General features: G+C 48.6%; 1 protein-coding gene across 6 annotated transcripts in view; it reads right to left on the reverse strand.

The window, feature by feature from the left end:
- The window catches only part of NPHP4 (nephrocystin 4), a 110057-nt gene that overhangs the window by 44977 nt on the left and 38538 nt on the right, over positions 1 to 26542 (reverse strand). For 5 of the 6 annotated variants that reach the window (XM_027605034.2, XM_027605024.2, XM_027605006.2 and 2 more), the window contains 2 exons: positions 15401 to 15583; positions 9357 to 9489 (listed from right to left, as the gene is read on the reverse strand). In XM_027605034.2, the coding sequence (XP_027460835.2) occupies positions 9357 to 9489; positions 15401 to 15583 (316 nt within the window). The remainder of the gene's footprint in view (positions 1 to 9356; positions 9490 to 15400; positions 15584 to 26542) is intronic. The other variant, XM_027605015.2, reaches the window with a different exon arrangement.

A 26542-nucleotide genomic window follows, 5' to 3' on the forward strand; every position in this document is an offset into this window, starting at 1 on the left:
CTCTGCACAGGAAGACACACCCTCACCCGGTCATCAAAGAGACCGAGCTGGAGCCCAGAGTGAACTGTCTCTGTGGGGAGGGGCCCCTTCCCCCTGAACCTCCACAACATGCCTCGGAGCCCAAGAACGTCCGGCCTCCCGCGGGTGCCGCTCTGCCCAGCTGCCCCTGTGGAGCTGGAGGGGGCGGGCTTCCAGGGGACGGGCCGGACTCCCCGGTGCTTGTCCGGCTCACACAGCACAGAGGGGCAGGGACTGCTAACACCCGCTGGTTCGAACATCTCGAAATGCAGGAAAAGCTGGCCAAAGCCGGGATACCACCACACACAGAAGCAGCAGCGTGCCGGAGAACGGCCTGGGACTTGGAATCCATGGATTCCCTGGCCCTCAATCCATGGGTGACACATCTGCCTTCCCTACCCTGACTCCACACTCTTCCGAGAGCAGCACCCACCCAGCTCTTACCCACACAGGTAAAGGCCGGGGACACAGCAGAGGGAAGGGGCTCCATCTCAGGACTTGTATGGGACCCCTGAACACAACTACCCAAGGGTAACCTCAGAGCTCCTGGGGTTGCTATAGGGAGAGACTCTTCCTGGAAGGAAGCCAACAATGAGAGAGCTCAATGGTGAGGGGACCGGGTATGGGAAGCAGACAGAGAGACAGACAGACAGAACTCGAGTGCCAGGATGCGGCCAAGCCTTACATCAGCTCTGCAAACATATGCCGAGTGCTTTCCTGGGCCGGGACCCTGGGGGGCAAAAAGAGGAGGGCACACAGCCCCCACTCACGAGATGCTCCTAGGACAGTGCTCAGTATTGAGCACATGCCCACACCAGAGATCTGGCCCTCTTCACTGTCCAGGGCACTTGCCCCTGCCACTGGGTGTGGGCACTCGGCTGGCTCCCACCCTGAGCCGGGAGGAGTCCTGTGTGTCACTTCCAGGCCAGAGCCTCTGACCGTGGGGCAGGCTCCTCCAACGTGTCCCTTTCTTTGTGGCACCGTGGCCAGCAGAACTGATGACACCTGCCATCTGTGACCACAACTGGTGGACCTGCTACCAACCCTTGACAGATGGGGAGGGACAGCAGGAGACAAACCTTTGTGTTTTAAACCGGTGAGACCTGGGGATTATCTGTCACTGTGGCAAACCAGACCGAGTCAGTCCAACGGCAGCGAGGGGGGCTGGGGGAGGAGACCCCGGAACCAACAACAGGATGAAATAAACAACGGATCTCCAAAGAGCTGTGGGCGGCGAAAGGGCGCACTCACCAGGGAGACGCCTGGGCGGGGCTCTGAAGACAAACGAGACAAGTTCAGTGTGGATAGTTTAACGGGAGACTATTTTTTTTCATTTCTAAATTCGAGGTCAAAGGGAAATAGAAATTGAAACCAATAATTTAGGAAATAAGAACAGCACAGGTCAAAATGTCTGAAATAGAGTCAAAGAGGTACTTGGAAGGAAACCACAGGACCTTAAATGTTTTCATTAAAGAGACAAATGGAAATATGCTAAACATTCAACTTCTTTAAAACTTAAAAAAAAAAAGAGGAGGGGATTAATAAAGGCAAACTCATATAAAATTAAATTATAATTAATTAGATTAAAATTAAAGCTACAATCAGAAACTTCAAAACAGCATGAGAACCAATAAAGGAAACCAAGAGCCGATTCCTTACAGAAGGTAAAAGGGAAACACCTCTGGTAAGTCTGACAGAGAGGAGAGACTCGCCAAAAGATCAAGAATGACAAAGGGAATCTACACAGAGATAGAAATTAGGATTTTTATGTTAGATACAAGTTTATCCCAGGATCTTAGTAAACTAAATGAAATTAACCATTCGTCTACAAGACTATGTATCCCCAAAGTTAACATGAGCTGAGATGGAAAACCTAAATAGAGCCATAAACCATAACAGAAACTTAAAGGTTGTGGAAACGAGCCAAGGAAACCCCATCAAGATGGGGGATGGAGAGGGGGCTGGCAGGGTGCCCCCACCCCCACCGGGCCGTGCCTGGGGACCAGCAGGGACCTGCAGCCCATGAGAAGCCGCCACTCAGAGCTCTCTTTTGCTCCAGTGAACTTCTGCTCAAAACCACCCTTCCCAGCCTCCTCCTTCCCTCTATGAGCAGGCCCTCACTCTCCTCTGCTCTTGGGACTGGCCTAGGGTTCACCATGGTCTGCACATCCCCATTTGCAATTCCTCTGCTATTCTGGAATAAACCCAACTGCTGCTCAATAACCTTGGTTGTTTTCAAGATTAACATTGTCCAAAAATCCTTTCCAAAGGCACTAAGTTCCTGATGGCTTTATAGGTAAGTTTTATCAAACCTTCAAGAAACAGGTCCTGCCTTTTGTTGAAACTATTTTAAAGCCCAGAAAAAGACAGAAAGCATCCTAACTCATTGTGATGATGAATTTTTTGTGTTGAGTAGACGAGATGGATCACAGGGGCCCAGATATGTGGCCGACCATCATTCTGAGTGTCTCTGTGAAGGTGATTCCAGATAAAATTACTATCTGAATAGAAAGACTGAGGGAAGCAGTCTGCCCTCCCCAGTGTGGGTGGGCATCATCCCATCTGTGGGATGATGAGGGCTTGAATAAAACCCAGGAGTAGAGGAAGGAGAAAATGGGCCCCTCCTGCCTGACCATGGAGCTGGGACACCCATCTTCTCCTGCCCTCCATGCTCCTGCTTCTCAGGCCTTCAGACCCAGACCGAAATCTGCACGGTGGGTTTCCCTGGCTCTCAGGCCTCTGGACTCGGACTAATTACACCAGCAGCTTTCCTGAGCCTCTTCTCAGCCTCCACAGATAGTGTGAGCCAACTTCTTATAATAAATCTCTTCCTACATGGATAGCCCACTGGTTCTGTTTCTCGAGAGAGCCCTAACTAAACACTCATTTTGCAAAACTAGCACACTCCAAATACCAAAACCTGATAAAAACATGACAAAAAAGAAAGCTATAGATCAGGGATCTGATGGTTACGGCCCACCCGTCAGATTCAGCCCACAACCTGTGTTTGTGAATGAACTTACTGTAACACAGCCAAGCTCGTTCGTATGGTTTTCACCAGACAGCACCAGAGAGGAGCTGCGGCAGGGCATCCGGCCCACAAAAGCTGAAATATTTACTATCTGGCCTTGAAGTCTACTGACCTCTGCCACAGAGGAAGCTCGATTATGGAGACAGACAGAAATCCTGAACACAAATGAATCAAATCAAGATGGGCATAACTACAAAGTTTCCCACAAGTCATTCCCTCTATCTCTTTCTTTTCTTAAATAGGATTTATTTTTAGGGCAGTATTATATTCATAGTAATACTGAGCAGAAAGGACAAAGAATTCCCATATACTCCCTGCCCCAGATATGCCCCTTCCCCAGTATCCACATCTCACACCAGCATGGTACATTCTTCTTTTTGCTACCTAAAATATTTGGTAGTTTGTTTATTGTCTTTAAAAAAAAAAAAAGATTTTATTTATTTGAGAGAGAGAGACAGTGTGTGAGTGTGTGTGTGTGTGTGTGTGTGTGTGTGTGTGTGTGAGCACAAGCAGGGGGAGGGGGAAGACCAGAAGCAGAGGGACAAGCAGACTCCCCGCTGAACCAGGAGCCCAATGAGCCACCCAGGCACCCTAATAATCTCTTTTTAAAATGGATCTCCTTTGGGCGCCTGGGTGGCTCAGATGGTTAAGCACCTGCCTTCAGCTCAGGTCGTGATCCCAGGATCCTGGGATCAAGTCCCGCATCGGGCTCCCTGCTCCTTGGGAGCCTGCTTCTCTCTCTGCCTCTCTCTCTCTCTCTCTCTCTCTCTCTCTCTCTCTCGGTCTCTCATGAATAAATAAAATCTTTAAAAAAAATTTTTTAAAAATAAAATAAAATAAAATGGATCTCCTTTTAGGTGCCTGGGTGGCTCAGTCAGCTAAGCATCTGCCTTTGGCTCAGGTCACGATCCCAGGATCCTGGGATCAAGCCCTGCATCAGGCTCCCTGCTCATTGAGGAGTCTGCTTCTCCCTCTCCCTCTGCCCCTCCCCCTGCTCATGCTCACTCATGCTTGCTCACTCTCTCTCTCAAATAAATAAATAAAATCTCTAAAAAAATAAATAAATAATAATTTTTTAAAAAAGAAAGCTTTCCTAACCCCAAAGTCATGAAAATATCCTCCAATTTTTTTTCTAAGGTTTCTCAAGTTTTGTTTTTTCCTACTCAGGCCTGTGCTGCATCCCATTTCACAGCTGAGAAAACTGACGAACAGAGACAACCAGTGAGTGGTCCAGGGTCATCCCATCAGCACACACACACCCGTCAACGATACACATGACTATTCTCAAAGTTACCAAAGGCTGCCACGTCATACACTTCCTTTCAGAACCTGCCGTCTTCACTCCACACACGGTCTTGAAGATTCATCCTTGAGGACATGCAAAGATCTACTTGGTTCATTCTGACTGCTGTATGGCATCTGGTCATCCAAATACACCAGCTCGTTTTCCCATCCCCTAGAGGGAGTGGGCAGGCCACCATGCACTGAGGAACCAGCCAGTCTCTGCTGGCATCTAGAAACAGCACCCCTGAGTCGCAGGGTATGAACGAAATATTATGAAACTGCTCCTCAAAGCGTCTGTCTGCATGGCATTCGTGCCGGCGTGGTAAGACCCTCTTTCCCCACGAGCATCCTCGTGAACCTCGTGCTATGAGACAACTACATCTCCCCAGTGGTGGGGGCGGGGAGGTCGGGGGAGGAATGAAATGATTCCTCATTGTATTGCGCATTTCCCCAATCACTAGTGACACTGAGCCCTGTCTCATGCTCACTGGCCACCCTGGCTTCTTCCATGGAAATCCCCTGTTCATGTGCTTTGCCCATTTTTCTTTCCCATTTTTGTTATTTCTTATTGATTTGGAGCAGCTATTTCTACAATCTTTCTTCTTTCTAATCTTCTAATTCTAGAGTTTTCTACCACTTCTAGAGTTTTGTTTCATAATCCACCTAAAATTTATTTTTGCACATGATATAAAATTAGGGTCTAATTTTATATGTCCCTTATGGACAATCATTCCCGCACGGTTAAGTGACTGGTCCCTGCCTACTCCGGCTGGGAAGCAGAACAACGCTCCCCACCCCAGAAATACCCACATCCTAATCCCAGAACCTGTCAATGTAATGATGTTGCACAGCCAGTAACAACGGCTGCTGATCGGGGAGACTCCTGGATGACTGGGTCTGCCCAACGCAATCAAAACAGTCCTTATATGGGACAGGGAGGCAGGAGATCAGAGTCAGAGAGAGATTTGGAAACTGCCCAGTGCCTCTGAAGAGGGAGGAAGGGCCCAAAGGATGCAGCGCCTGTTAGAGGCTGGGAAGAAGACAGAGTCTGCCCCGGAGCCTCCAGAAGGAACCAGCCCCACCAAGACCTCTTCGTCAGCCTGTGAGACCCGTTTTGGACTTCTCACCTCCAAAACTGTACGACATTAAGTTCGTACTATTTTAAGCCACTTTACATTTATGGTAATTTGTTACGACAATAACAGTAAAGCACACACTCATCTATAACTTGTCCACCCATCACACTCTTCATTGCGTCTTCTTATCTGTCTCTCTCTGTCCCGATGCCACACTGTTCTAGTTACTGTAACTCTATACATCTGCAAATCAGGAAAGGTGAAGCCGCTTTTTTCGTCTTCAAAACTGCCTTGGCTGTTCTTAACCATGTAATTTTTTAATTAAAAAAAAAGAATCTATCTCAAAGTAAAATAAATGCAGTGCACAGGGGAGATACGCTCCAGCAGAGAGCATGAGCCCGACTCAAAGTCACGAAAACACACAGCATGTCTAGTGAATCACAGTAGCACAAAGTAGCTGGGAAAACTTTCAGAACCACGGGACTATCAGCCCTGGGGTGGAGGACTTCAGCAGCCCAGAAACCATTAACAGCAGGCAAAGACTAGACGTCTTTGGCCAACATGGAGTCAAGAAACAGTGACCAGAAACAAAGGCATCTGAAACAAAATTTTTTAAGCTGACAAAAAATATATGAAACAACAGGTTTCAAGACAATAGAATTCAGGCAACAAAGGACAGTGATCCCGAGGGGCAGGAAACAAAAGAAGGGAGACCTGCAACTGCCCCAGCTTACTGCAGTTAGTGAGTCTCAGGTCACAGTGCAGGGAGATGGGGCACGGGGGACCCCTGATGGAGAAGACAGAGCCAGGGGTCCGAGAAGACCGACGAAGCTCCAGTGTGCAGGGCCAAGCACCAGACAGGACAAGGTGAACAGAAAGGGAGCTCTGGTCATTTACAGAGGGTCCCCCCTAGGATCCAGCAGATGACTGATCAGGAAAGTACCCAATGCTGGGGCAAGAGCCACTGGAACAGTCCCTAGTGCTTATAGGAGGCCAGAAACAGGCCCATTGCAGAGGCCAGACTGGAAAACCTCGTAATTCGGGAGATGTCAGGTAGAGGACACAAAGGGGTCTTGTCAGTGGGGACTAAAAGCTGATCTGATCCCATCTAACAAATCTTAAGGGCAAGATCCAAAAGGATCAAACTGTTCCCAAAGCTCAAGAGTATTTATCAAATACAAAAGTATTTAGCACTCGATAAAAGAAAATTCACAATATCTGTAATCCAATAAAAAGTACTGAGAGCAGAGAAGCAGAAAAATACAACCCAAATTAGGATAAAAATTACCCAATCAAAACTGAGCGAGAATTGGGGCACCTGGTGGCTCAGTCAGTTAAGTGTCTGACTCTTGGTTTTGGCTCAGGTCATGAGATCAAGCCCCGCGTCAGGCTCCACTCTCAGTGCAGAGTCCGCTTGAGATTCTCTCTCCCTCTGCCCTCACCACTCGCTCTCTCTCCTTCTCTCAAAAAAATAAAAATAAATAAGTAAAAACTGAGCTAGAACTGACAAAGATTATCAGAATTCGCAAACAAGGATATTAAAGGGCTTACACCTACATTTCATGTGTTCAGAAAGCTGGAGGACACACTGAACACGCCCCGTGAAGACAGGGAAGATGTAAAACGGACCCAGACAGAACTTCCGGGGATGAAATGACAGCATCTGTGACAAGAAGCAGCCTGGCTGGCGTGCACGGGAGACCAGACGCTGCAGAAGAGAGGAGAGTGGCCCTGAAGACACGGCAACAGAAACCGTCTCCAGTGCAGAGAGCACGAGCAGTGCGAGGAACAGAGCAGTGCGAGGAACAGAGCCGTGCGAGGAACAGAGCACCACGAGCTGTGTGCAGCAGGACTTCCAGCGGCCTGACGTTTGTGTGACCGGGGCCACAAAGGAGGGAGAACACGGAAACTGAAGGATGGGATGAAAATTTTTCCAAATGTGATGAAAACTATAAACCCAGAGATCCAAGAATCCCCGTGAATCCCAAGCAAAAAATCAATTAATGGGGGCGCCTGGGTGGCTCAGTCAGTTAAGCATCTGCCTTCAGCTCAGGTCATGATCTCCGGGGTCCTGGGATCGGGCCCACGTCGGGCTCCCTGCTCTGCGGGGAGTCTGCTTCTCCCTCTGCCCCTGCCCCCCCTTTGATGCGTGCATGCGCGCTTTCTCTCTCAAATAAATAAATAAAATCTTTTTTAAAAATAAAAAAATCAGGAGCGCCTGGGTGGCTCAGTTGTTAAGCGTCTGCCTTTGGCTCGGGTCATGATCCCGGGGTCCTGGGATCGAGTCCCACATCGGGCTCCCTGCTCGGCGGGAAGCCTGCTTCTCCCTCTCCCACCCCCCCTGCTTGTGTTCCTGCTCTCGCTGTCTCTCTCTCTCTCTCTCTGTCAAATAAATAAAATCTTTTTAAAAAATTAAAAAATAAAATAAAATGTAACTACGAATATATGTCAAGGAAGGAAAGATGCTAGATTTACAGAATGGGTGGGAAATAAATTGCACCTTTTGTTTAGTATTTTTAAATGATATATTCCATGCCTTCAAGGCGTTCAACTTTATCAAGAAAAACTGGAAACACTCTACACAGACCCTGACAGAAAATACATGCCTTCCGCCCACCACTGCGGGGACTCCGGCAGATATCCTGGCAACAGCCCCATGGCCAGTGGGGCCACAGACGTTAAAGACTGGTTATCAACAGACACTCTGGTGGTAAACAGAAATCCTGGGAGCAAGCTGGTGAGCACGATATTCAAAAATTGAAAAAACAACTAAAACCATCAAATGCACTGCCTTTTTGAGAAGAAGGAAAATGCTTAATGATGTGGTTTGTCCCAAAGCAACGGACTATTTGTCTGGTACCTGAATACGTTCAGGTATCTCAGAAAACCCTGGAAGACCATGAAGACAGTGGTCACTGTGTCAAGGTCTAGGCCAAAGAAATAAGTGGACTGCTTCCAATTGCCAAATTCAACAAGACCAGTTTCCATAAACTGGAATCTCAACTCATAAAGTATCAGTCCCAAATGAGTCCCAGACCCACCAGTGCCTCTGCTCCAGCACCTAGGACCTGCAGCCAAGACACCAGCAGGTCCTCCCTGGAAACGAGCAGTGTCCATCAGGAAGACGGACCAGGACTAAGCTCCCCTCTGCAGGCTTACACGTTTGTTCATTCCCTACCTGCCTAACTTCCTAAGAGATAAACCTCCTATGATCTAGAACATTCTTTCAGCTGGAGCAATCTCTAGAAGCCTCAGGCCAGGGCTCAACGCCCTGCAGAGTGAACTTCTCCAATACCCCTCTGACGACAGTCCTGCAGGGGCCTGACAGGTGGGCTTCTCAGTCAGACACTGGCTCAGGGGTCCTTGGGCAGAAGCCAAGAGGCACTGAGCCAGCCAGACACAAGCCCAGCAGCCACTATCGCTCCTTCGCTACCCGCACCCATGCGGACACGTCACTGCTCCCCGGAGAAGGACGTCGCTCTACTGGTATCCCTCGCTCCCTCTCTCAAAGCCACAAGCTGAGATCAGACACCCCACTCCCAGACAGCGCTTCAAGGGAGTAGAAAGCAACTTTCCAGAACAACAAATGGTCAGCACATTAACAGCACCACAGAGACGGCAGCCCATGGCTCTTGGCCACGCTCTGACTCTTGAGCCCGCGTCTGCAGGGCCCTATGCTACCTGCCCCACTGAGTGTCACCGGCAGAGCCTTCCACAGGCCTTAGGTCAGAGGGCTGTGAGAAACAGGTGCAGGGCACCGGGCCACGCTCTGGCACCGTCCAATTCTCTACTTCCATATTAAGCAAAAGCTCAACCAACGGACCCAAATTAAACCCATCTGTGGCAATTACTGAATAAATGTTACTGTACTGGACTAAGTATTTTTCCTCGGGAACATATAAAGTCATGCCATGCGCTGGAAAAGTCAGTTCTCTGCAAACACTTACTTGCAGGGGATGTGGGTGGCCTCCTGGAAGGCTGCCGCTCTGCCTCAGGGCTGTGGATGAGCCCCGTGGCTGTATCCAGGTGTCCCTCGGGGCTCAGTGAGTACTGGAACTGGACGGTCCCCGACTCCACCTGCTTCACCAACGGTTGACACAGTGAGAACAATGGCAGCCGCCTCCCATCACCAGTGCCCCTGTGTTATAGCCAGAAACGGGTCCCCCAGCCCAAAGTTGACGTCAACCCAGGGACAGCTGAAGCCTCGTGTTCCTAGATTATAATCAAGTCACTTCTTGAGCAGAAACAGTTAGCCATGGCATTAATATCCCAGAAGACCACATTAGCAGGGAAGACTCTTACACAAGCAGAAATCCCATTTCTCCAGGTCTGCCTGTGTTTTTAAACAAACCTATGTAAAACTGACCTTTTAAATGTAGGTATATCGTTGTTTAACACATGTAACCACAACCACAATCGGGGCGCAGAGCAGTGCATCACCCAAACGCTCCCTCATGCTGCCCCCACCTGGCCCCACCGTCACTGAGCTGCCCTCCATCATGGCAGCCTGGTCTTCCCAGGATGTCATATACATGGAACCATATGACAGATCATTTTTGATCCTGGCTTCCTGCACTCCACACAATGCTGATGAGCCTCATCCAAGCAGTAGGACATATCAGTCGTCGGTTCCTTTTCCTGCTGAGCGGCATTCTGTGGTACGACGTGCACGGTTTATTCATGCATTCACACGTTTAAGCAACTTTGGGCTCTTTTCAGTGTGGGCGGTTACAAACCCTGGGGCACATGTTTCTATGTGAACCTAAGTCTTCATGTCTCCAAGACCAGGACTGCTGGGTCATGGGGTGTGTGTGGAATTCATTCTATAGGACACTGTGGTTTACTTCTAGACTCTCTGTTTTGTTCCCCTCACTTATGTGCCAATCCCTCACACAGCCCTTTACAGGGGCTGCAAAAGCTTTACTCTAAATGTCAAACAGGGGGGTGTGATTCCTCCAACTTCACTACTCTGGTCAAAATTCTTTGGACTCTTCTAATTCCTGTGCCTTTCTGTATAAATTTTAGGATCAGTTTTTCTATATGTAGACCAAAAAAAAAAAAAAAACCGCTGCTGGGATTTTGATTAAAATTACATTATCTACAGATGAATTAGGGGAGAATTTATATCTTTATCATATTGGATCTTCCCGTCCATAAAGATGTCGTGTCTCTCCATTTACATAGGTCCTCTGTGATCTCACCCAAGACCAAGAGTAACCACAAGAATAGTGACATGCAGCAAAAGGAACGTGCTACAGTTTGCAGCAGACAGATCCCATAAACACCATGTTATTAGATTTATCTCGTTGAGGGAAAGGGTTTTGTAAGTAATACTGCTTTTTTTTTTATTTTGCTTGTCAACTTTTCATTGCTAACATACGGAAATGAATGATTTTTCTATCTTGACCTCCTGTTGTCTCCCACAACCTCAATAAAGTCACTAATTTATTCTAGCAGGGTTTTTTTGTAGATCCCTGGGGACTTTCCATACAAACAATGATGGTATCTGCAAACAAGTACAGTTCTGTTTCTCCCTTTCCAATCTGTGTGTCTTTTATTTTGTCTTCTTGCCTTCATGCCCTGGCTAGGACTTCGGGTATGATGCTGAATGAGATTCTGAATGCTGAGTGGACATCCCTCACTTGTCCCTGATCTTAGGGGGATGGCACCCCACCTCTCACCACTCAGTAGGATGCTCACTGACGGGTTTGTGTGGATGCCACCGAGCAGAAGGGGGGGCTTCTCTTCTCCTAGTTTGTTCACAGTTTTTTTTTTTAATCATAAATCAATGTTGAATTTTGTCAAATGCCTTGTGTGTGTCAATTGCTATGATTATACAGTTTACCTTCTTCAGGTTCTTACTATGGTGAATTATATTGATTAATTTTTAAAACAAAAACAGCCTTGCATTTCTCGGACAAACCCCCACTTGGTCATGGTGTTGTCTTCTTTCCATATTGTGGATTCAATTTGTGAGTGTTCTGTTGATGATTCTGCAGCCATGTCCATGAGGGACATGTGTCCATGGTCTTCTTATGCTGTCTCTCTCTAATTTTGTTATCAGGATAGTACAGGCCCCATTATGTGAATTAGGAATTGTTCCCTTCTATTTCCTGGGAGAGACTGAATAAAACTGCTCTTCTTTCTTCTTTAAGTCATTTGGTAGAATTCAGAGTGAATAGGCCTGGATATTGCTTTCTCAAAAGTGTTTTAACCACAAATTCAGTTTCTGTAATAGTCATAGGACTACTCAGTTTGTCTACTTCATCCTGGGTGAGTTTTGATAATTTCTGGTTTAAGATAAATTGCCAAATTTATAGGCACAGAGTTGCTCACAATGTTCCTTTACTGTCCTTTTGATGCCTGTGGGGCCAGCAGTGATGGTCCTTCTTCCACTCCTAACATCAGCAATTTGAGTCCTCTCTTGTAGCTCTTTCTGGACATGTATCAATTTTATTGATCTTTTCAAAGAATCCACTTTTGGTTTCATTGATTTTCTCTATTTTTGTTCTCTATTGTCTCCGTACTGTTCTGTTTTCAATTTCATTGGTTTCTGCTCTTTATTACCACTTTCTTCTGCTGGTTTTAGGGTTAGTTTGTTCTTCTTTCTCTTGCTCCTACATGTGGAAGATAAGATTACTGAATGGAGACCATTCTTCTGTACTAATACAAGCACTTGATGCTATCAATTTCCCTGGAAGCACGCATCAGCTGCATCCTCCACCTTTTGATGTATTTTCATTTTTGTTCAGTCCAAAACATCCTCTATTTCTTCCTGAGGCTTCCTCTTTGAGTTATGGATTATTTAGAAATGTACTGTCTACTTTCCAAGTGCCCATACTTTTTACTCCTATCTTTATTGCCTTCTGGTTTAATCCTATTATAATCACGGAACATACCCTGTATAATTCCAATTCTTTAGAAATTGTGAAGGTTTGTTTTATGGCCCAGGATGTGGTCTGTCTGCGTGTTCCCTGTGCAATGGAAAAGAATGTGCGTTCTGCTGCTGTTGGGTGCAGGGTTCTATAGAACTCATGTCGATCCAGACGGTTCATGATGTCATTCAGTTCTTCCGTGTCCTCAGTGATTTTCTATGTGTTCCCTGGTTTACTCAGAGGGTCGTTAAAGTCTCCAACTATAGCCATAAATTTGTCTGTTTGCCCTTTCACTTCTACTAATTAGTTTCTGCTTTATGTATTTTGAAGCTCTGTGTTAGATGCACACACTTTTAGGATTGCTATGTCTTCTTGGTGAATTGACTCTTTTATCATGGGTAATATCTTTCTTAATCCCCAGAAATTTCCTTTGCTCCAAAGTCCACTCTATCTGGTGTTGATACAGACACTCCTGTTTTCTTTTGATTAGTGTTTGCATGGAATGTTTTGGTGTCTGTTGAATGTCTTTTCTCTAAAAGTTGAGATTTTCCTGGTTCTTTACATGTCAATTAGGTTTAGATTATATCACAGACATTTTGGATATTATGTTAGGAGACTCTGAGTCTCACCTAAATCCTGTGGAGTATGTTGATATTTCTGTTTCATCAGAAATCAGCACAACAGGTTCAGGCCACAGTTTCCAGCCAGCCTTCTATGGGTTGTCAAACCCGTGCAGCACTATTCGGATCCCTCCTGCATGTGATCCACCCAGGGCAACACTGGGACAGGGTTGGTGGTCTATCCACAGTCAGTTCTCTGGGTCTTTGGTACAGCAGTTCAGGGTCAGACTCAAGCATGTGCAGCGTGAGGGTTAACCCATCATTTCTTAAACAAGTTATGGGGTTGTTTCCCAAGCCCCTCCCTCTCTGTGGCCTCACCAGACTGGTCCAGTTCCCTGGGGCTTCACAACCCTCGAGCCAGACCCCACTGTGCTGCACGCTTCTGGAAACAAACACCACACAGTGGGAGGACAGAGTGGTTTCTTTAAAGAGCGCAGGAGTGTATCAGAAAGCTAAAGTTCTCATCTATCATTATTGGAAGTCAATACATAATGTCTAAAATTGATAAACTAAGAAATAGCAGTAGAAGCATAATATTTGGAAACAAAGTAAACACCATAAGTCACAGCTAAGGGTTGAAAGTGGCTGCCTCTGGAGATATAAAATTTTTTTTAAAAGACAATTACTTGGAAAAATACAGGCGTTGGTTAAGAAAGAAAACAATCATAACACACTACTTAACCTACACAGGAAATAACATTGAAAGAATCATAACAGAAACCCCCAAATTTACTTAGCCAAAAATTATGGGATGTTTCTAATATTAATATTTTCTTCTGATTAATATCTGCCACTTCCCCTTAAGGGTAAGTTCACGGGATCAGGGACGTTTTTCCAAGGGTACATACAGGTGCTCAGTAGAAGTTCACTGAATGGAATGCCCCAGTGTGGGGGCAGAGACAAGGGGCACACCTGGGCCTCCACGCCATCTGCCTGGACAGAGGCCGACCGTGCTGGAGAAGACAAACACAGGAAGAAGCAGAGGAGGAAGCAGAATTAAGTTTCTGACCAGTTTTGGTTCATTATTTTGGGTTAGTTATAGATGCTTAAATAGTGGTCTCAACCAGGGGCAATTTTGCCCTCAGGAGACATTTGGCAATGTCCACAGACAACTCAATGTGTCGCAGGTGGGGGCATGCTGTGGGCATCTAGCGGGTAGAGGCCAGGGCTGGGGATGAACATCCTCTGAAGCACAGGACAATCCCCACAGCAAAGAGTTATCTGGCCCAAAATGTCAGCAGCACTGAGGTTGAGAAACCCCAATTAGAAGTGACATTCCTTGTGAAAAATGGCAGTATTTGATATATTTGTGTCCTCAAGATAGTCAAGTCTTCCAAACACTTATCCCCCAATACAGTTTACATTACACACTTAAAAAGTGAAGGGAATGTCGTGGCATGACAAGGCTAAAATTAAAAAGAATAAATATTTAAATACATACATATATACATACCAAGAGGGAGAGAGAGAGGCAACGGCTTCAGGATTTCTAATGGCAGTTTTACAATAAGGGCTCAGACTAGTCCGTGAGGGAATGCAGCAAAATGTGGTCCCATAATGAGACAGTCCCGTAATAAGAAAAGCTGCATAATCAGCTGTTCCCTTACCCAGGTCCCCAAAGCATTACCCACATCGTAAATAACAACACTGAAAATAACATTTGTCGCTAGAGTCAGCACACAGACAGCTCACTGAAGGGCCAGGGACGGTCCCTTCACCTAAGAAAAATGAGACGGGTGAGCAGTAAAAGTCTCCTCGCCACACCGCTGAGACAGACGAAGTACGGTTCAGGAGCACGGGCAGATCCAAGCACCCTGCATGAGACACTGAGTGACGTTGGCATGGGATGGGCTTCCGTCACCAGTAGCATTTTCCCGCGGTACGCGCAGCTCCCTGGGTCCCTGCTACCCATCAGGCAAGGCTGGCAGTGGCCGGCAGAGGAGACCCCTCGCACACCCTTCAACCGGCCCCGCCCCCCTTTACCTGTCTTCTCTACCAGGGTTCAGAGAAAGCTTCATTCCAAGCACGGATTTTTAAACTCCTGCTGTGGCCTGCCCTCCGTGCAAAGCTGGAAGGAGCCAAGGGCCAGCAGGCACGAGAAACTAGTCACAGAGAAGAGCCAGGCTTGACGCCCACTGCCTGGAGCTGACCATAGCCCTGGCACCGCACAAGGCCCATCCCCCACATGTACACGCACAGCACAGAAGTGGACCCTGTTTGCACAGTGTGTACAAATAAAAGTCACAGGCCCTCTGGCCATCTTTCAAGACTGATGTGTGAATGGGGATGTCCTAAGTCCCAAGATAAAACCTGCCTCAGGTCACAGCTGACATGAGTCAGCAATCATGCTCGTCCTTTAAGGGCACATCCATGAGATGAAAAAATTCTGCTCGTGACACATCCACAAACCTGTCAACTTCTGGTTTTGAAAATGTATGAACTTGCTAGAAGCTCACATGCAAAGAGTCATACTCACGAAGTATCTGAACAACTTACCTCTTCGGAGCTCATGCTGGCCGGGGGTACTTTATAGACCAGACAGTGTGAGGGGTTGGGCCGGATCCCACCCTGCAGAGGTAAGATCACCTTCCCGGAGCCGGTTTCCAGCAAGGGGTTCCAAACAGCCCAGCGAACCATGTGCATACACGCCATGCTGGACAGAGAGGTAACCGAAGCTGCCTAGAAGGGAAACGAAGTGCGTCAGTGCATGACTTACCACCAGACCCACCTTGCAGATGTCACGAGGGAGCAGTGCGGCCAGGCAGGGTCACGCAGAAGGAACCAGAGCAGCAGGGCATGACACAGAAGCTCGGAGGGCAGGGAAGTAGCCGCCCACCTTGAGACCCCCACCCCCGCCAACCTAACCAGCACCCTCTCCTCTATGGATCTCCCTTCTGGCTCAAAGCAGCAGCGGCTTTTCTTTTAAAGACAGACGTCATCCTTCTGACCCCCGACTACCTGAGGCTCTTTGTGCAGATCTATAAGCACGCTGTCTCTTGCCCACATCTACCCACATCCATTAGGAAAACACTAGGAATGACGCTTGGTGTTAGTGATAATGAAGAATGCACGTGGAATTCAATTTGGTATTATTCACACACATTTTCTCCAGCTACATTTCTGCTCATAACGAATGGTACATTTCACACATGTGACTCTGTGTACCTGGGAAACCGGCCAGGCCCAATTTTCTGTGTCGTTCCTTCTTCCGCCTTCTCTATCACTAGCCAAGTGAAAGCAATGAGGACACTAAGGAAAACCTGGGATCAGGGAAAAGTCATTTTCTCAAATACGGTTTCAGGCTTGACTCAGCATGTTTTAATGGTACCATTAAACTTCATCGGTTCACTCAGAATTACGAATAAAGCCATACTCCAGGCCTGGAACCCCTGCTCAGCTGGGGAGTGGGACTTGGCGACGGCCGCCTTGCCAGAGGTGCTGTCAGACACCCCGGCTCCGCCGAGCCCCTGACTGGCAGAGGCCGCAGGCTCCCCAGGAGGCAGCATATCAGGATTCCAGGAAGGCCCGCTCTCGGCCGGAGGCCACAAGGCCCTCGGCAAGCCGGTCAGACTGGGAGCCCAGCAAGGTGCCTTCCAGCCCCGGCGCACAGCCGTCCTGACCAGAGTCACACTGAAACAGTCCAGTCCCAGGGTCAGGAGCCACCCTGCCTCTGCCCGCCGCCTGGCGCTGGGGGTGATGCTGGTAATGCGGGAGGAGAAAAACCAGAAGGTGTAGGCGGTAACGGGAGCACAAGCACAGCCTTCCACTTCCTAAGGCCCTCCTCATGGGCAGCAGAGGAACGGGGTGACCCCGTGTGGTCTCTAGACCACCAGCCACATCCATTAAGCCAGGCAGCCCTCCCCATTCAGGCCCCGGGCAGGGGGAGGGCGGGCAGCCTGGGGCAGGGGGTTTCATACTCCTGGAAGGAAGGGAAGCCCATACCCCGTCCAGGACAGTCAAAGACATCATCCCCAAGGAGGTGGGAGCCGAGGGGGGCCCGCGGACACGGGCCGTGTCAAAGCCACAGAAGAAGGCCAGGCTGCAGCAGAGCAGCTGGGGCTCCCAAGGGACCCCGCTTACTTGGGGCACATGGGTGAGCTGCCATGCCCTTGCCATGGCCAGGATCTGCCCGAGGCAGATCGTCACACACGCACACACACACACCAAAGGACTCTGGCTGGAGCCCAGCACAGAGGGCTCGACGGTCAGCTGGGCCACGCCACAGCCAAGGGAATGTGCGGGCAGTGCCCAACACAGAAGAGGAAGCACATTCGTCTCATCGCAGTCAGGCGGTCCTGTTCCTCTGCCCGACGGTCTCCCATCCTGCTAGATCCTCAGTCACAGTGGGAGAAATGTCCAGAGTAAGCGTCTGGTCTTGAATTAATCCCTCTTCCTGAGGCCCCATCATAAGTGGACCAACCTCACTTCAGTGGGCCCTGTCCTGAGCCAAACTTCAGCTCACGGGGTAAGCTACCACCCCATCTGCCCCGGTCACAGGGGTGAGCGGGGACTTGGGTCCCTGCCAGTTCAATGAGAACACCACCACATCCCGGAAGTACGAAGAACGAGCAAAGTAAGAAGCCTACGCATGTGACTCTGCCTAACACTTCCAACACGTGCCAGATACCTGCTGCTCCCCATCCCGTTAGCTGATGACGGTGACATCAAACCGTACTGACTGCAAGTTGACTCTAAATCCACTGCTCTTTAAAAACCAAATTACTGAGGGCACTTGGGTGTCTCAGTCAGTTAAGCATCTGCCTTTGGCTCTCGTGTTCTCTCTCAAATAAATAAATAAAATATTTTTTTTAGACTTTATTTTTTCATTTGAGACACAGAGTTACAGAGAGAGAGAGAGCATGAGCAGGGAGAGAGGCAGAGGCAGAGGGAGAAGCAGGCTCCCCGCTGAGCCAGGAGCCTGATGTGGGGCTCGATCCCAGGACCCCAGGATCGTGACCTGAGCCGAAGGCAGACGCTTAACCATCTGAGCCACCCAGGCACCCCAATAAATAAAATCTTTAAAAAAAAATTACTATAAATGTATTAGCAAAATTGGCCACTAAAAAAAAACTATGCAGGGTGCCTGGGTGGCTCAGTCCCTGAATCGGGCTCCTGGCTCAGTGGGCAGCCTGCTTCTCCCTCTCCCTCTGGTTGTGCTCCCTCTCTCTCTGTCTGTCAAATAAATAAAATCTTAAAAAAGAAAAACTATGTAGATTCAATCATTTCTAGACTACTTTTGTAAACAGTCATCTCCTTATAAAATCCAGTTTATTACAGGATCAAAAATAAAATATGTATCCAAGTTATCCTGCTATTTGTGCAAGTCCTTCTGGTTTAATCTTTCAAATTAGGTGATTCTGATACGCAGTCTTCCAATTTCACAGTTCCTTTGGTTTCCTAGTTCTCGATCGATAATAGCTCTCCCCTGTGCAGAGTATCTGACAGTTATACACATATCCATTTCCCCTCGCTTTTGTCTCTAACAGCTCCAACAAGAAGAGACAGTTAGCGAGTCACTGATAACTCCTTTGCAAAGATTTCTGCAACAATTAGGGCTCAGTGGCAATTCGGTTGCCATGTATTAGCCCGTGCTCTCTTCCACCAGGCCGGGGCGACACCTGCAGGCGAGAACCTCCCCAACCCCATGTCCCTCAGATGCCCCCAGCCCGGTCCCCGGCTCTGAGGAGGTCAGGTGCATCCAAGCGGGTGGGCAGAGCGAGAGCAACTATTTAACTGGTCAACGGGACAAGGCTCCTCCTGTCGGTGAATTTTAGTGGTTGAGATAAAGTCAGTTACTTCATAACACCTTATCCTGCCCAACTGGGTTTGGCTTCATGAAAAGAAAAAAAAAAAAAACAAAACAAAAAGAGAAAAAAACCATTGAATTGTTCCCCATTTAGACTTTTAATTATAACAGCAAACAATATACAAGAGGCCAAAGGAGTATACTTGGATTATAAGCCAGGTTTGTCATGGAACAGAAGGGCCACACCAACATCCACCAGGCAGAACCCAAACAGACAACAGCCCTGACCCCCGGGAATGCTGCCACCTGGCTCCCTGTGGGGGGCTCCACGGCGGCTTCAAAAAGGCAGGTCCACAGCCTAAACCCTAGACGCTGCGATTCTGACCTGATTTGGAGAAAGGGTCCATGCAGTTGTAATTAGGTATTATGAGATTAGGAGATCCAGATTATCCAGGTGGGCCCCAAATCCAATGACAAGTGTCCTTACAAAGCAGGACAGAAAGAGATTTGAGACCAAGAGACAGAGGGAAGGCCACGTGCAGGCAGAAGCTGCAGCGACACGGCCGTGAGCCAAGGGGGGACAGGGGCTGCCAAAACCTGCAAGAGGCAGCAGAGATTCTCCCCTGGAGCCTCCGGAGGGAACCCAGCCCCGGGCTGGATGCAGGCGCATCCATTGTGTGACCTGCACCCCAGCCCCAAGAACGCCCACCACCACCACAGGCGGCAGGGACCAAGGACCGTCCTCCAGAGGGGCAGTTATCCGCCCACATGACTGGCGGGCACGTAAGCGCAGTGAGACCTGGACAACCAGCAAGGAGCAAGGCCGCCTCCAGGTTACCCATTTCTCAGCATTCTCCGTAAAGGACACTGGGTCCTTGGCCACTGTGGTGCACTGCACAAGGCCTGAGAGCCTACAAGGTGAAGGGTCAGGAGAGAGACAGGCACCTAGGGCCTGGGTGATGCCACCGGACAAAGCAAAGGCTCACAGGACAGGTGTCATCAGCCCAAAGTCGTCCTTCCAGACACCGGTCAATTAGATGCCAAAGCCTTTTGTAAATCAGATGGACAGTGAATTCGACAGCAGCTGCAGGCTAATTTCCTTCATACTCACGGTGGAGAAGGAAACCCAACAACACACAGTCGGTCACTTAATCTGCCGCGCGTGACAGTACGCGTCATTCAAAGGCACAGCAATCACCTGACAAACAGTAGAGTCATTCCATTCCACCAAGGACAGACTTTGTAAACATACACGTGAGCAGTGACAAGCAGGGCTGTGGTTTTAAGAGAGTTCCATAACCTGGGACAATTCTTCATCCTGGCTAAAGAGGTCATAACACTTCAGTCCCCTTTGCAAAAAAGGTGGTCACTTGACAATGAATTAAAGAAGCAAAGGCAAAATGGTCCCGAGCTTGGAGCTGTGCCTGGTGAGGGCGACAGGCGTGCGGACTCCAGGCCTCTGGAGACAAGAGTCTGCAGCCCAGCGGCTTTGGTACGTGCATGGGCTTCCTCGGGAGAACCTGCCCCTTGCCTTGTTCTGCTTCCCTCCACCTTCTCCTCCTGGGTCCGACAAAGTCCTTGATGGCAGGGCTCAGGCTTGGCGGCCTGGCATCCCTTCCTGTGGGCACAGCCCCTCCACTCCTCGGGGCCGGGGGACCCCCACAGGTCAACAGGGGACTGCATGTTTTGGAGCAGCCAACTCTCCAGAGAATGGCTGTACAGGGGGCCAGGGCTGGTCCTTCCGTGAGGGGGTCCCCAGGGGCCCTGGGAGAAGGCAGCTCTCTTTAGGAATCAGCACTCGGGGAAAGGTTGTCTGCAGCCACGCCCCACCCCGCCCCCGGCCCCCCCCCACCAACCCCAGCCCTGGAGGCATCACAGTGGGAGGGACAGCGGCTGCAAGGTCAGGCTTCACCAGAACCAAATCAGTGGCACCATGACCTTGGACTTGGGCTCCAGCACTGGCAGGGATACGTGTCTGATGTTCACACAGCATTTTGTTATGGCCTCCAGAGCAGACGAAGACATGGCCAGAAATGGGGACGTGGTAAAAAGGCAGATGGCAAAGTGGGAGAAGACATCTGCAAATTCACCTGAGAGAGAGCAGATGCCCTCACTCACAAAGAGCACAACATGTAAAGAACTGCAAGAACGCTACAGAAAAGCGGGCAAAAGCAGTGAACAGACGACCCACAAACATGACCACCCGTTCGACTTCGCTCACCGTCACTCACCATGATGCCACTTCGCCCCTCCGAGCAACAGACCCCAGAGCCTGACAACACCACTCCCGGCAAGGGTCACCCTCCCAGCCCTCGATCCAGCAAGCCCTTCTGGGCGCACCTTGAAGACAAGCCCCACAGTGCGAAGCGAGCAAGCACTGAGACGGCACCCCCACACGGTGTCCAACAGCAAGGCCCTGCAAACTGCCAAGCTATCCAAACGCGGGAAATCCGTGAACAGCTATGAGGCACGATGGAGCGCTTGCAGCCGGCAAAGGAGGGGGAAGTGCTCTGTGGCCAGCCCAGCGTGACAGCAGGGACACATGCGGAGTCAGCCCCCCTCGCGCTGAACAGGAGCCAAGAATACACACGCGTGTGCACTTGCACACACACGCAGCAGCCCGGGAGCGACAGCGCCGGTTCCCGCCCAGGGTCAGGACAGCGGAAGGGACACAGAGGGAGCGATGCTCTTCTGAAACCACTTCTTGGTAGAATTTTTACTTTTTAAAAGCATATTAGTGTCCTACACATTCAAAAAATAAAACTAAGTCACTAAGGATGGGAAGGGAAATACCTACAAACCTGAAGGCAGACAGAAACAGGAGGGCCCGCTGTGGCTCGAGTGAGCAGCATGGCCACCCGGCAGGGCAAGGCCAAGCGGCTCTGAACTCCGGCTGGTAGGCCGTCTCTCTCGAAGGAGCAACCCTGCGCAGGGGCCAATGGTGCGGCTGGCCTCTCCCTGAGGAAGGAGGCAGGGCACCATGGGGAAGGAGGCTCAGAGCACCCTGCCAGATGGCCCAGGGTCGGCAAGAATTCCAGTCCTAAGCCGAGTCTGTGCACACGGTGTGTACGCGTGTGTGCGCGTATGTGTGCGTATGTGTGCATGTATGTTTCCATGGTGAGTTTCCCAGCTCTGGCCACTGAAATCAGAGCTGGGAAACCCCCAGATCCGGACGCAGACACATCCCATTTAAAAAGAACCAGGGCTGGGGTGCCTGGGTGACTCAGGCGGTTGAGCGACCAACTCTTGATTTTAGCTCAGGTCATGATCTGGGGGTCCCAGGATGTGGCCCACATCGGGCTCCGTGCTCAGCAGGAAACCTGCTGGAGATTCTCTCCCTCTGCCCCTCCTCCCACCTCTCTCTCTCAAATAAATAAATCTTTTTTAAAAATTAAAAAATAAAAATAATAAAAAGAACCAGGGCTCATCAAAAACAAGGGAAGTCTGAGAAAGTGTCACAGTCCAAAGGCACGCAAGTCCAAAGACATGATGACTACATGACGTGTGGCATCCCAGGTGGGGTCCTGGAACAGGAAAGGGCTTTAGGAAAGGAAATTCAAATAAAGCATGGACTTAGGTTGGTAATAATATATTAATACTGGTTGTGATAAATGTACCATAGTAATGAGGCTAATAATAGCAGAACTGGGGACAGGTGTGTAGGATCTCTGTATTATCTACACAGTTTTTCTGTAAATCTAAAACTTTTCTAAAAGAAAAATTTTATTGAGAAAAAGGCAGGGGTGGGAAACCACAGCTCCTCACAGAAATGGCTGATTTCAGGGCTGGAACGGGGAAGATGTAAGATGAGCCTGGGGCTTCTTGTTCTGCCAGAATGTAAGAAATTGCTCAGGAAACAGAACACGATAGAGGATGTCACAAGGACACAGCCTGAAGGGACTGCGGACGACTCGGGGACAATCCAAGCACTAAAATAACCAGGGATGGTGGGGGGGAGGTTTTTTGGTTTTTTTTAAAGGTGTCCTTGAGTCCATCCCAATGTGAAGCTGGAAATCCTCACTCTGTGAGAGGCAGCAACAGATGTCAACTCCAGAGGACAATTAGATAAGGGGCTTAAAGGGTCTCCCCACAGACTGCTTCTTAGCTACAACAACAAAACCAGTAACTGTCCAGTGGGGACATCACACAACACCTGACCAGTGATCAAAACTAAGCAGGCCAACGAAGCCAGAGGGACAGCACGCACCTCTGACGTGGGTCCCTGAGGGACACACCCACCCCACTGCAGTGTTCCAGCAGAGATGCAGACACTGACTCCATCAGGAGAATACATCACCAAATCCAACATGAGGAACATGCACTTTAAAGCATTTCTACCAAAATCTATAAAGAACTTATCAAAAAACCCAAAAAACAAATAATCCAGTCAAGAAATGGGCAAAAGACATGAACAGACATTTCTTTTACAGAGAGGATTAGCATGGCCCCTGCGCAAGAATGAACAGACATTTCTGCAAAGAAGACATCCAAATGGCCAACAGACACATGAAAAAGTGCTCAACATCACTCGGCATCAGGGAAATCCAAATCAAAACCTCCATGAGATACCACCTCACACCAGTCAGAATGGCTAAAATTAACAAGTCAGGAAACGACAGATGTTGGCAGGGATGCGGAGAAAGGGGAACCCTCCTACACTGTTGGTGGGAATGCAAGCTGGTGCAGCCACTCTGGAAAACAGTATGGAGGTTCCTCAAGAAGATGGAAATAGAGCTACCCTACAACCCAACAATTGCACTACTGGGTATTTACCCCAAAGATACAAATGCAGTGATCCAAAGGGGCACCTGCACCCTAATGTTTATAGCAGCAATGTCCACAGTAGCCAAACTATGGAAAGAGCCCAGATGTCCATCAAAAGATGAATGAATAAAGAAGATGTGGTATATATACACAATGGAATATTACTCAGCCACCAAAAAGGATGAATATCTACCATCTGCATCGACATGGATGGAACTAAAGGGTATTATGCTAAGCGAAATAAGTCAATCAGAGAAAGACAATTACCATATGATCTCACTCACGTGGAATTTAAGAAACAAAACAGAGGATCATAGGGGAAGGGAGAGAAAAAACAAGATGAAATCAGAGAGGGAGACAAACCCTAAGAGACTCTTAATCTCAGGAAACAAACAGGGTGGCTGGAGGGGAGGTGGGTGGGTGGATGGGGTAACTGGGTGATGGGCATGAAGGAGGGCACGTGATGTAATGAGCACTGGGTGTTATATAAGACTGATGAATCACTGACCTCTACATCTAAAAAATTAGAAATAAAAGTCTCCAAAAGGAGGGAAACTGTCCTATAAAAATAAAATCAGGAAAGCCAAAGAAAGGCTGCGGAGCTGCTCCAGATCAGAGGAGACCCTGGAGGCAGGAACCCTACCACCACACACCCTGCACTGGAGAGAGATGCCACCAAGGACATGCCAGGTCACCAGCAGGCCTGGACTACAGCGGAGATTACGGCCCGACTCGGTGCTGAGCCAGGCAGGCTGCTGTCTGCGTCCACAGAAGGGCACCCCACCTTCAGAAATGCACAATGAAGCATTTGGGGTCAGGGGCCGTGATGTCTGCAATCATTCCCAGAGAGTTCACACGCATGCACGCGCGCATGCACGCACACACACGCACACACACACACAGAGGACAGGAGGGAGGAGGAAACGGGCAAGCAAGCAGAGATAAAGCAAGTGCGGCCGACGTGAACAGGTGAATCTGGGTAGGAGTAGACCAGTATTCCTAGTATTTTTGTAATTTGTCTGTAAGTTTAAAATCAGGTCCAAATAAATTTTAAAGAAATTATATAAAGTCCTACTATGCCTTTTGTTTTTTCAAGAACAATGTTAAGAATATGAAAAGGCAAGTGACAGACTACAGAAGACTATTCATAATCTACGTATCTGATGCAAGATTTATAGCAAAAATATATAAAAGAAACTCCCATCTACTCACAATCCAAAACAATGGCCTGGCTGCTTCATGAAGGAAGAGTAGGGATGGCCAACAAACACAGAACACATACTCACCCCTGGTCATCAAGGAAAGGCAAATTAAAACCACATTCACGCCCACGAGAAAGGCTGCCGTTAAAGACAGTCGAAACCAGAAGCCGGTGAGGATGCGGAGCAGCTGTCCTCAAACAGTGCTGGAGCAAACACTTTGGGGAAACAGGCACTGCTCAGAAAGGTAACGTGTATCTACCTCGGACCCGGAACTCAGTCCCACAGCACTCAGCAACAAGAAATGAAAACGTGTGTCCATAAAGATTTGCCCAAGAATGCTTAGAACAGCTTGATTTATTAGCTGGAAAAGCTAGAAAAGCCCACCAAAAGTAAGATGAAAACAAATTTGCAAACCACATTATCTGATAAAAGGAGAGAACTCCTGAACCCTGCAACAAAACAACAAACCACCTGACTCAAAAACAGGCCAAGGACCCGAAGAGACACCTCCCCAGCAAAGATACAGGCCAACAAGCACAAAAAAGATGCTCAGCGTCACTGACCATCAGGGAAATGCAAATCAAAACCACAGTGAGACACCACCTCACACCCATTCACACAACTGTTAGCAGAAAACCAACCAGCGAGTGCTGGTGAGGATGCGGCAGAGCCAGAACCCTCGCGCACTGTTGGTGGGAAAGTAAAACGGCGCAGCCACTGTGGAAAACAGTGTGGGGTTCCTCAGAAAACTGCAAAGAGAATTTCCACACAATCCAGTAATTCTGCTTCTGGTATATGCCCAGGAGAACTGAGTGGAGGGTCTTGAAGAGATATGTGTATACACGTGTCCATGTTAGCATTATTCACAGCGTCTGGAATGTGGAAACCACCCAAGCCCATCAACAACAGATGGCTGGGTATGAGAAACGCGGGACACGCAGGATATCCATTCCTCAGCCGTGAGAAGGCGGGAAATTCTCCAATACGCCACAGCGTGCGTGCGCCGGGAAGACATAATTCCGAGTGAGAGAAACCGGCCAGGAAAGGACAAATACTCTATGATTTTACAAGACTTGAATTCTGGGGATGGACAGAGGTGAGAGCCGCACAGCAAACATGAATGCGCTTGATGTCACCGAACTACACGCTTAAAAACAGTTAAGAGGGGAAAGTTTGTGTGTTGTGTACTGTTAACACGAGAAAAAAAAGACATTAAAAAAAAAAAAGTAAGTCAGAATGCCACTGAACTATACACTTTAAAACTGTTTTAGGCCTTCTGAACTTCTTAGTAAAATATTTTTGAAAAAGACAAACCAAAAACAATTTTCAGAAAGCGAGTGAGTTGATATCTTACCTAAAACCGTAAGGGGAGCCCAACATTCAGGACAAAATGGAAGACTCGGCAGCAGACCCCTCGCCGTCAGCAACCACCCGCGCACAGCGTTCGTGCCCACCGCGCACAGCGGGCACTCAGCCCTGCCTGCTCTCGGGAAACTGAGGGCAGAGCCCGGGCTCAGCGGGTGGAAAGGTGGCGTATGGAGGGCACCATGCTCCAGGGGACAAGCCAGGTTATCCTGAAAGACTTCCACAAAACCCTCAAGACATCTATATTTCCAAGTTCTAAACGTTTAAATGTACATCATTTTCAGAATAAATCAAGGCATCATACTCATGTGCCAAATACAGAACATCAAAATATTCAGCTCTGAGGAGTCCCAGGCACCTGGCAAGCACTCCAATCTTTGTTATATGGACTTGTTTTGTCCAAAGAACACTAGAAAATACAGAAATGATAAATTAGCTAATGTTAACCTTCTAGAGATTTGGAAGTTATTTTGCTATGTGACTCCACAAAAAGGACTGTTTTGACCCCTGGCAGCCCCCGGGGGATGTGCACTTATTCTCACATAAAAATGCAGAAGACTC

The sequence above is a fragment of the Zalophus californianus genome, chromosome 4 (assembly GCF_009762305.2).
Source record: "Zalophus californianus isolate mZalCal1 chromosome 4, mZalCal1.pri.v2, whole genome shotgun sequence".
NCBI classification, from domain to species: Eukaryota; Metazoa; Chordata; class Mammalia; order Carnivora; family Otariidae; genus Zalophus; species Zalophus californianus.